Consider the following 12,205-nt stretch of genomic DNA (forward strand, 5'->3'; position numbering starts at 1 on the left):
TTAAAAATATTAAAAGTTTGTAAGCATTAACTGTAATGTTACCAACATTTTTAAAAGTAGAAGCACAACATATTTATTAATATTAGCTACTACATGTGGCATTTTACAGCTAAAATGTTGAAGTTTAGCTGTTTTAACTACTGTACTCATTAAAAATGTAGCAACCTGAATATCACTTCCTAACATCATCCCTAGCAAGTAACTCCCTTTCTCCTCTCATGTTCCACACTTACTTGCCCTGGATCTACCAGCTCATCTTTCTGTCCCTCATCATCACTGGTGGCATGTTGCTGCACAGCTGTCCGGCTCACTTCTTCACTGCTGCTAATATTTAACTGGTGCTGCTGCTGGCTGTGCTGCTAAATATTTCAGTTAGTTTGCGACATTTAGCGGCTTCAGTATCGAAATTCCGCAATTTTTTTTCTCTCTCAGCCCCGCCCTTTTCTTTCCGTTTTTTAACCGCGGCCGTGTTAAAAAGGAAAAAAAACCAGGTGATGACCGCGTGCGTGCGGCCGTCCTGGAGTACCGGCCGTTCTGTGATTCTCTCAGATCGCACAGATGGCCAGTCCGCCCCTGCGGTGATCGCTACGTCACGGTGGAAACTAACACTCACGTGAATGGATAAACTTGGTATTTTATTCGGTCCAGATAGCATCAGTCGTGGTTTGGTTTGACTTTAAATAACCATATGTGAATATATAGTTAACCTATAAACCTCAATAGTAAAGTTATGTGAGTTTATCGAACAATGATCAACCTTGTCGAAAGTAAACCGCAGCCGCGCCTGAAAGAGCCCAAATACAGCAGCCGAGACTGACATGAACTGTGCTGCAATCTGCTTACAAAACTGGATGATGAGTGTAGATGTATGTGCTGTTACTGAAAACAATAATAAACAAAACAATAAACACGTAAGAGCAAAATATTTTAGACTGAGAATATAAACAAAGTTGAAGTCTGCAGTAGGCTTATCATTAGGCCTATCATTTATATAATTTACATGTAGAATAATCCGAAGTTCAGCGTCAAACTTCCTTATTTTTGATTAGTGCAACACAACATTAATAACAGGTCTGTTAAACACAAGCCCACAAACTTTGTAAAGCACACTTGCCAAATATCCCAAAGGAATGCAATAAAAAGTTGTGCAGTTTTTTTTATTTGAGTAATTCTGTTCATCATAATCATAATTTAAACTACACACTCACACACACTCATGCACACGCAGAACACACACATACGAACACACACAGACTAACACACAGCTTTCACACTCACTCACGCACACAGGTACATAAACAATGTCAGTATTGGAAATAGTGCTGCACGATTAATCGCAATTAACCTGAATTCAAGCTTAAACCGGTTTGGCTTAGTGTGATTATGAAATCGCGCTGCTGGTCAGTGATGTACTGCTCTGTGATCAGTAGTAAATGCTGCTCCATCTGAAAGCACTGCGAGTTTAACGTGCATTTGATAAAACATCTTTCCAAACATGAGAAGCATAATGAAAACAAAAGACAACATTTGATAACGTTTTTACTCCAAACTCACTTCATAACGTCAGTTGAGGGTTTGAAAACACCCTTCTGTGAGATGATGTGGCTTCTTACACAGAGTAAGGCACACAACATATTTTTTCATAGTATTCTACAGTGATAAAGGCTATGTCGATTTAGCCTGGCTCCGCCCTCCTACGTACTTCCGTTCAATTTTAATTTTCCTTCAGTACACGTCACGACCAAGCGTTAGCGATTGGTTATGGCAGATCCAGAGTGGCTCTGGGCAGATCCAATAGATTTAAACTTCAACGTACTGGTAGGACCAGGCTAATGTCGATTAGCATTTAAGTATAAATATACTTTATTAGCATGAAAATACCCGAGAAGGCTTGAAGAACTCAGATAAACCATATTGTTCCTGTAATGACGTGTGTTACCTACTTCTGCTGCAGGGGATATTTAGAGTGTGTGTGTGTGTGTGTTAGGGCTGTCACTTTACGTTCGAAAATCGATTGCACAATCGATCGGACCAACCAACCCAAGATTCGAAAATGAAAATAGAGAATCGATTTTAAAGGCCTTTTTTTTTTTTTTTACCAAAAAAGTTGTTGGACAGTTGGTGGACAGATCAATACAATACACAGAACATGTAGGATGTTGGAAAATAACAATGTCTTTTCTGTTAACCAAATGCTTTTTAATATTCACTATTACTTCAATGCAAGTGAGCAAGCGCACCGTTGTTTGTTGCTTGGTGACGTGTGTGTTCAAGTAAGCCAGAAATGCGCAGATTCTGCACAAAACGCTGTATTTAATATATCATGATGACTCACGAGTTGCATATTTGCACTAAATCCGCTCAGATTTGGCCACACGAACTTCCCCAGAAAAGTGAGTAAACATAGAAACACGCCAAATTGGCTCGTGATTTGACAGCGTTACCCACCAAAGTTAATTTTTACCCGCATTTGGCGGATTGGCGGGTGTTAATTTCAATCCCTGAATGTTGCACTCCTGTTTGTCATTGTGCACGAAACTTCACGCCAATAAATCATCAGAAATATTGCTGACTTGTGCGCATCTCAAGCGCCCTCTTTACGCTCGTCCTAATGCCTGTTAGTTGTCCGTGGATTTGCCTATATTTGGTTGGAAAATGGAAACGTCTTTAGACATGGAAAATCGATTTTACAATCGATTCAATGAACACTTGTCTCAAAAATCGAACAGGATTTTTTCACAAAAGTGACAGCCCTAGTGTGTGTGTATGTGTGTGTGTGTGTGTGTGTGTGTGTACCCTCTGGTGTTCAGATGGAGCAGCATTTACTACCGATCACAGAGCCGTGCTTCACTGACAAGCTCAGCATTAAAAAAAAATCAGCGTCTCTTGGCCAAATCACGTGCGGTTTCATTACGATTAATCGTTCAGGCCTAATTGAAAATACAAAACTTGACCGCACAATAGAAAAACAAAGGTTACGTTTACATGGACAGTTTGGACACCTTTTGTTTCATCAGAATGAATTTATTCCAATTGATGAATCTGCGCGTAGTGTTTACATGCACGCTAAATAAAGTGATGGGGTCTATATGTAACAAACTTAAAATCGGAATCGATTTTTTTATGTGCGCACACTGCACGAATATACAGAGTTTCCCACTGTTTGCTCATACTATTCTCCTACATAGCTTCTTTGTTTAAAAGAGCAGACTTAATATTTATCAATTTGTGCTGTGCTGCTTCTTTAAACAAGCAGTAAAAACGCCCCTTCCCACGCCTAAGACAAGATGTCTGTGGAAAAGAGTAAAACTTTACCACACAATAAACAATATAAATAACATTAAATCAAACAGTCCATGTCAGAATGTTTATGAAATTAGAACAATCTAGTAAAACCAAAGAGTTTCTGTTTAATTTAATTTCCAAATCGAGTGTATTATTCTTGTTTTTGTTTTTTTGCCACACACAGGCTTGATATCAAATCTCTCATCTACGTACCTGTAAAATGAGTTTCTTTGAGGAGAGAGAGGAGGACAACCGGACCTGTAAAATGAGTGTGAATGAGGAGAGAGAGGAGGAGGCATTTGTTGACACTCAGAGAGCACCATCTCCAGTATTCAGCTGTGTGTCCATGAAGAGTAACAACTCCATGCTTCAGCCTCCTAAATTCAGTGATGGACCATCTCCAGTATTCAGCTGTGTGTCCATGAAGAGTAACAACTCCATGCTTCAGCCCCCTAAATTCAGTGATGGACCATCTTCAGGATCCAGCTGTGTGTCCATGAAGAGTAACAACTCCATGCTTCTGCCCCCTAATCTCAATGATGGACCTGCTGTGACCCCTGACCCTGTGTGAGTATCATTCACTATCTGCTAGAGCTGCAGGATTCTGGATGAATTGAGAATCAATACTTTTTTTTGTTTAAAATAGAGATCACGATTCTGAATAGACAACTAAACAAAATATGTAATTTACTAGAGGTTCTGACAAAATTGTAACTGCTGCAGTCTATTAAAAAATATCTAATTAATTTAAATTAATTATTATTTCTTAATTTTTTACATTTGAATGAATGATACAATTATTTTCTTGCTTCATTACTTGAGGAGTCAGCATTTTTGAACAAATCTCTTAAATTATTGATTCAATGACCAATACATTTTATTAATTGTCACTTCTCGCCACCTACTGGTGCGACGATGTAATTCATAATATCTTTATTTACATATTTCTATAAGTGTCAAGTTCCCTATCTGTCAGTCATGTACAACGTAATATGGATTCTGACAAATGGGGTCTCATATGGGAGCCCCAATCCCCTGCGAGTAGTTGAAAATTGGCCAATGAAATTGGTGAGTGAGATTTGCATACCATTCCTCCGGACATACGGTTATATGAGCTGCATCACTCATTCATTTTTGCTTCTGAGCCGAGGGGCTGCGCACAACAATCGCTCTTTCCAATCACCTGCTATTAAAGATTTTCTAAAAGAGCTGCAAAGAGGAGATCTCTCTTTGTTGGAAAGATCAAGGCGCATTCAGCAGTGTTTCTCCAGCTAAGGCAGAGTGATTTGGCGTAAAAGAACAAACGTACCTAAAAGAGCAAGCAGGGGCTGTGAGCGTCTTTTTAAATATGCCTTTCCGTCCTTGTGTTTTTCTGGATGTGGTCATTTCCTGTCCTCGTGTGATGGCCACGGTCACTGCCTCACATGTCTGGGCCGCTGAGACTGCGTTCGTGGATGATTCTTGTCCTAATTGCAAGAGCATGACCATGTTGACATTGCGGTTGTGAATCTCCTTCAATCACCTTCAATCTCCTAGAGTCCCCTCTGCTGTTACCCAGACCAGTTCCTCTGCACAGCACAGGGCTGAGGTGGTTAACACCCAACTCGGTTCTTCCGAGTGAGGAAGCTATTTGGAATTACCCCGGGTATGTTGGTTGTCCCTCTGGTGCCGCTCACGTGGAGCCTGGGAGCCTGACTAGCACTTCCCAGTCCTTCCCCACTGGCTCATGTGGACAATCAGACTCGGCTACATGATTCAGTTTGCCAGGCATCCCCCGAAGGTTCAGCTGCGTCCTTTTTACCTCAGTCGCAGGCAAAGACACCCCTGTGCTGCAAGTGGAGATTGTGGTCCTCTTGGTGAAGCCTGTCCCTCCAGCCAAGATGAAGTCAGGGTTTTACCAGATTGGTTACGACAGATCTTGGATAAGCTCCCCTTCAAGATACTAGCGCAGAAACGCATTACCACGTGTGTTTGCCCCCAAGATTGGTTTGCAGCAATTGACCTGAATAATGCATACTTCCACATCTCCATTCTGCCTCAACACAGACCGTTATTTTGGTTTGCTTTTGAGGTCCGGGCGTAGAAGTACAAGGTCCTCCCCTTTGGGCTGTCCCTGTCTCCCTGCATCTTTTCCAAAGTTGCGGAGGCTGCCCTTGCCCCGCTACAGAGGACCTATTATGAATAGACCTATTATCCAAAATTCACTTTTACATGGTGTTTGAACATAAATGTGTGTCAGCAGTGTGTGTGTGTCAGCACTGTCTACTTTGGCTCGCCCTCAAAGAAAGGTCAGGAAAAGACATAGCAATTGAAGAATTAGTGGTTAAACTTTATTTATAATACTATTCTTCAGCAATTCAAGCACAGCCTTTTGTTTATAGCTTTTATTTTGTAGTATTTGCAACTAGGGCAACTTAGGCAGCTGTGGTATATTTTTCTGGCTTCAGAAATTATCTGTAATACAGATGTTCTTCTGGATTGTTTTTATAATGTAAACTGATATTTCTTACTGACACACTACAGTAAAACATATAAATAACTGGCTTAAAAACATTTTTTGGAGGGGTAAAAAATACTTTTGCACAGTAGTGTATATCTCATTATGATCTGAAATGTATCTCTGTTTTTCTCAGTATCATCAGCAGGAAGAGAAAGATAGCAGCATCTCCAGTATCCAGATGTGTGCCTATGAAGAGTAACAGATACATGATTAACTCCACTGACCTCTGTAATGAAGTCGTGCCCTTTGACCCTATGTGAGTATATTCATGTACACTTAAAAATTAATTCATTACTCTTTTACTTACCGTATTTTCCGGACTATAAGTCGATCCGGAGTATAAGTCGTATCAGTCAAAAAATGCGTCATGAAGAGGGAAAAAAAACATATATAAGTCGCACTGGACTATAAGTCGCATTTATTTAGAATATCCATACAAAATCCAAGACCAAGAACAGACATTTAATCTGGAAAGGCAAGTTATTCAGCTACACAATAGCACACAGAACAACAGGCTGAATAGGTGTCCGGTATGTTAACGTAACACATTAACGGTTATTCAGCTGCACAATAGCATAAAGAACATATACCTGGGAGGCTGAATAGGCTAAACTAACATGACACCGTGTCCTAACCAGATGCGATGCGATAAGATCTAGCGACAAATAATTTGTCTGTCCACACTAGACGCGATGCGACTGCGAGATGTGTACAAATCAATCAAAACCCAGAGCCAATCAGAACAGCGTGTTCTGAATAGCTCTTTTTATTGTCTTAGTTTGGTCCAACTTATATTGTTTCATTAATTTACTAATGTTTAATGAATTTACTTATATTGGTCTAATTTAAAGATCTAGTATAACTGTAATGAAATTATGAACAAAAACAGAAAGAGCGAACGATGGTAAAAAAAAGTGGTCTATTGCATGAAGCTAGCTGAACAAACTCTTAGTTTCAGAGCAGGTTTAGAGTTGACAAATCCAGATAAATCCAACCTGGTTTAGATCAGCGGTCTCATAAAGCTCAGTATAAACTTTTTCTGTCAACTCAGGTTTGATCCAGAGTTTGCAATTAACTCTGAAGCGCGTGCCCCTGAAAGTGTGACACGTGCGGCAAACAGCCAATCACACTGAACATGTAGAGCGCCAGTTTTATTCACTTGTTTGACGACGCAATTCACTTATCTTCTGAAGATTAAGAGATAATTTAGAAAATTATGATGAAATTAAAAGCATTTACAAGGCAGGAATAAACAATGCAGAAGCAGCAACAGTTTGAGAAGGCAGCTGAAAATATCTGACTATATCAATACATGATGTGAATCAAAGAAATATGCCTAATAATCACATAGGAAATATGCCTTCACAAAGAGCTCAAATAAATACACATTGTTTATATTAATACATGTATTATATTAATTTAAAAGGAAAGTTTAATATATCTTGTCAATTAATATAATAATTATATGAATATATGATATGAATTAAAAGTAATTATATTTCATATAGCCTAATATAAATAGTATAATGATCAATTTTGTCTCAAAAAGTTTTTTCACAATAAAATTTAATTTGGAGTGAGAGATACGGGGAAGTGGCTTTATCGCATCAGATACATGTCACTTTACTCACAGCTGATTGGTCCAGTTTGGGTTTGCGATCTCTAACCCAAAATAAAACCCGCTCCGGAGCAGGTTAGCCGTGTAGCGTAACTCCTGATTCACACATACTCCGATTGCAGTGTGTATTTTTTTGCAATTCAACAGAGTTAACATATGAACAAGAAGGCAAACAGTTCAAAATGATACCTTGCAATTCAGATGCAAGTCGAGTGTTAATCAAATAACTTTCCTGATGAATTTGGTGATTGGTGACCGATTCGTCAGTCACTTCAGTCTGAATCAGACAAGATACTTCAGTCGGTTCACTAATGTATCGAGCACTGGCTGAATCAAACGTTTGATCATGCGGCTTGTGAGTAGAACAAAATAGTAATAAAGTACTTCCCATTATGTGCTGTATACCGCTGAGCTTGAGTTACAATTCTTATCACCCGATGTCTGTGATTTGATGCACCGATTCGGACAGGACTAACATCTATTATTAGGTCGGAGTGTGTGTTTTCTAGACGTGGGAATTACAGAAGGACATCTCCTATGCTTGCACGCATCACGGATGAAGTATATGTTTTGTTTTTTTATGAATTACTTATTGATATAACTTTTATTTATTATTAAAACCATATTTAATAATCTTTTTTATGTAATTTTATAGAAGTGTCTCTTTATAATAAACCCACATAAGTGAGCAGAGACATCTAGACATCTGTGTGACACTGATATTAAAATGGGCAGTCTTCGCAGTTTCCACGATTTGGCTCTATATATCAGTTTTATAGTTATAAATAATAGCATGCGAATGAGGAGAAGCGTTAGTATAATACAATGTCGGCAATCATTGACATTCGCACTTGACAGTATTAGATTTCTCAGAGGACCGTTCAGTTTGCCGAAAAACAGTAGAAAATAGGAAATTTTCCATGGATTTTTTGGGAAAGTTGTGTGAGAAAAACACAGATATGGCAGATTCGGACAAATTCATTCAAAGTACATCTGTGAAACACAAATTTCTCTAACATCCCCCTGGAAAACTAGACACATTTACACCTCATGAAAAGGATTTATTTTACCATTGTGTTAAGGATCCACCAGCTTTGATGGTCAGCTGTTGGAAATGGTAAACAAACTGAATTGTTGGACAACTTTGAGAGTTGCAAGGAATACATTGTAGAGGAATTGCTTTAAGTGGCTTGAAGTCTCTGTAGACTCTGACGTCAGAAGGTCTGGACTCTATCGCAGCTTTTCTTGGCCAAGGACCGCCCAAGAGGACGTTTGACTGACATGTAACGTAACCAATCACAGTTTGTTTTGTTCTGCGTCATGTTTAGGGGCGTGACAATATAAAGTTGATGTTCCTACAATAACAGACCGGCGTGCATCTAATAAATTATTAATTCTAAAAGGTTTTGCATTATTACTGCAACAATGGAGCTGCGAACTTAACATACTTTGAAAATCCAGGTTTAGTTAATTCTGGTAAGCATGGCCCGTGGGCGTGACTTCTAAGGCTGAGACTAAGAGCCGTGTGGAGATGAGTGTCTGCCCTGGATGACTCAGTGAGTGGGCTGGGTAAAATGCTGAAAAAGCTGGTGCTGCTCAGAGACTGCTGCTTATATATGCTTGCAATTATAATTGACAGGACTGAATGACTAGGCTCCTCCCAAAACTACATTTAGAACTTCAATACTTTGTTGAATGATCCTTTCTTATGCATCTCTCTATCATTTTTGGATGTCCATTTACACAGAAATTAAGCAACACACTGGATTTTTGTCACATTGGTTTTCTGCATTGACAGTATTATATAGACATTACTCCTTTAAATAACAGATCTTTATCTGCCCCCAAATGCCTGCTGAACATCATAAACCTACAGCAGTGTTCCTGAACTATGGACTCCCTCTCCCTTATCTGACACATCCAATTCAGGTCCTGAAGTTTCCTCTAACGAGCTGATGAGTTGAACCGGTTATGTTTGATTAGGCCCTTACGCAAAAAAAAAATATATATATATATATTTACCTATATATGAATTATCAATATATTAAATGATTTAACTGCATATTTGAAAATATACAGAATAATATGTGTTAATATATTACAATATATTGAATAATACATAAAGAATTGCTGCTTTTCATATATTGAAAAATAAGTGACAATATTTTACTAATATATAATAATGTATGTAATTTTATATTCAGTAATACACTTCATAATATATAGATGTACATGTGATCAGATATGGTACTGCATGTGTAATATATTGCAGATATATTTACTCATGCAGTGTAAACATATAATTCTTAAAATATAATATAATTAACATATAAAAAACACATTATTATATTTATTTACATTATAAACGTTTCATATTTTCAAGCTAGTTAACAAAAGGACAAGCACACCTGCATGTACTAAAGTATTTAGCCAAGAGACTATCACTGTGCTGAGGAGGGCACAGCCATTACTTTTTAACCCTCTGGGGTCTGAGGTGTTTTCTGGGTCCTGGAGGTGTTCTGACATGCTCTAACATCTGTGCTTATTTCTGTTACTTGTGACATTTTCATGACTAAAGTATTATTACACTGCATTCAGCACAAACTCTGCTACAATAATATGTCAGCAGCATGTATGTAAAAGTTTGTAGTTTTGAGATAATAACATTTATGCGTGGTTTGTGAAAATGACCCAAAAAAAAGTCACTGAAATAATGTCATGAAACACAAACTAATTATTTCTTCGCAAGGCTTTTGAAAATTGTATCCCGTAGCCTAGAATATTTGCTCCAAAACTATGTGAAAATCATCCTGAATACTCATTCAGATCAGACAATATATTGATTTAAAATTTGTATGACATGTTTTGTGTAAGAAAGCTTTATGCGAGGAGGCGTTAACCACCATGAATATTGAGTGTTTCACACCTGAGAGAGACAAAGAGCCTCCCATAATGGCCCTATTAGGAGCTCTCAGGCACTATCATTACATTACCTTGCACAAAGAATGAGGAGATTTAAAAAAGAATGGCTTTTTGATTGTTTGAATTTATTTACAACACAACATCATCCAAAGATACACAACAAATGGCAAAAAAGCACATTATTTAACACACTGAACTAAAGACAGAGACTTAACCAGTCACACACCTTTCCTTTCCTGAAACATAGTGCATACCTGTCATTTCCAAGGTGTTTGATTTTTCACTTTACCTCCTCATGCTCATGTTGAAGTCAGCAGGACGGGTAGCTACCTAAAAAAAATATATATATATATAAAAGCTGTGAACATGCTGATATCAAGAAGAAACCAGGGCTGCATGATTGTGGGAATACATTTTAGATTTCTGGTGAAAATTCCTTTTTAAAATTTACAAAATACACACACACACACACACATATATATACATATATATATATATATTTGTTGTGCCTTGTAGGCATATACCTGCAGGGCTGAATCAAATAATAAGAACAATAGTATAGCAGGCATAGTTAAAAGGGAACACTTCAGTAACACTACACTAGAGAAAAACATATTGATTATCATATGTTACTTCAAATGTTTACAATCGATATGACGTTATGAAATGAGATTGGAGTAAAATCATGGTGCGTTTTGCTTTTCAAACGCACGTCGCGCGACTGACTCAAACTCTCACAGCGCGTGCAGGGAACATTCACTGAAGCATCGAGCAACAGTTCAATGGCAATATGAAGTTTATGCAACAATAACACTAACTAATATAATTCAGGATTATTTCTTACCTTAAAATCGTTCTTGTCTTCAAATCGCGATCTTCGTCTTCAGATGTAAACCCAATAATCTCACAGCATGTCTTCCAAACTCGACGACTGCAGAGGACTGATAAAGTTTGCCGCTTTGTTGTTGAGGTAATGGGGGCGTTCGCGCGACACATGGACGATTTGCATCTCTATATGTTTTGCGCGTGTGGGTGTGGTCACATTAAAACTAATGAGGAAGGGTTAGAGAAACTGAATATCTTGTTGGTTTTATACAAATTACTTAAACAGAGAATATTTGTTTTCGTTTTGAATCAGATCATTTAAAACTACACACTTAACCTGTTAGCCTTCACCAGAGCGAGGACGCTCTGAAGCGTTTTTTTTTTTAAATAGTTCAAAGTTACTATCAGATTTAATGTTATTACCTTGACAAACTATACATCATTAAAAATATATAAGTCTCACGTTTCAGTATTTGACCACTATTGTATTCTGAGAAACTTATAGTGACAGTTATGTCTTAATTTGTGTCAGGATTTATGTAATGAAAAAATGAGTCGATACCTTTAATGTGAATTATGAGCATCAGCGCGTCCATTCATAAAAAAACTCCGGTGGTGTTGTCATGAGAACGCGTGACAAAACAACGTTCCTCAGGGCTTTTGGCTCAAAATTTTGCAGATTTGGAGAAATATTGATATATTCTCATAGGTTTACATCAGATTTCTATAGACAGGAATAATATTTATTGAATTTATATCAAAATGCGTCCATGTAATCATATGCGCGCTGGATACTCTGATGTACTGTGTTTTCAAACCATACAGAAGACTGAGGGCGCCAGAGATACACAGAATAATCCATATACGGATGCACTGCACATGAAGAAGAGCCCTACCATGTGACCTTCCAGGACGTCACTTACATAAACACAGCTAGCTTTCAGAGATCGTTGTAACATGCAGATAAAGATGTTTTGAAGACAATAAACATGATTGCAATGATATTTGATTTACCTGTGTTCTTCGAGCCATGTCAGGTATTTTTATAATAATAG

At 37.9% G+C, this 12,205-nt stretch overlaps 2 protein-coding genes across 7 annotated transcripts in view; both read left to right on the plus strand.

Moving 5' to 3' along the window:
- Positions 1-12,205, plus strand: part of LOC307003486 (NACHT, LRR and PYD domains-containing protein 3-like) — a 277,559-nt gene that overhangs the window by 128,526 nt on the left and 136,828 nt on the right.
- The window catches only part of LOC307003494 (NACHT, LRR and PYD domains-containing protein 3-like), a 58,256-nt gene that overhangs the window by 745 nt on the left and 45,306 nt on the right, over positions 1-12,205 (plus strand). For all 7 annotated transcript variants that reach the window (XR_013798723.1, XR_013798724.1, XR_013798725.1 and 4 more), the window contains exons 2-3: positions 3,470-3,852; positions 5,919-6,041. Coding sequence is in view for 2 of the 7 variants with exons in the window: in XM_079622001.1 (XP_079478127.1) it covers positions 3,506-3,852; positions 5,919-6,041 (470 nt within the window). In the remaining 5 variants the exon portion in view is untranslated. The remainder of the gene's footprint in view (positions 1-3,469; positions 3,853-5,918; positions 6,042-12,205) is intronic.

Source organism: Phoxinus phoxinus (genome assembly GCF_949152265.1).
Source record: "Phoxinus phoxinus genome assembly, chromosome: 1".
NCBI classification, from domain to species: Eukaryota; Metazoa; Chordata; class Actinopteri; order Cypriniformes; family Leuciscidae; genus Phoxinus; species Phoxinus phoxinus.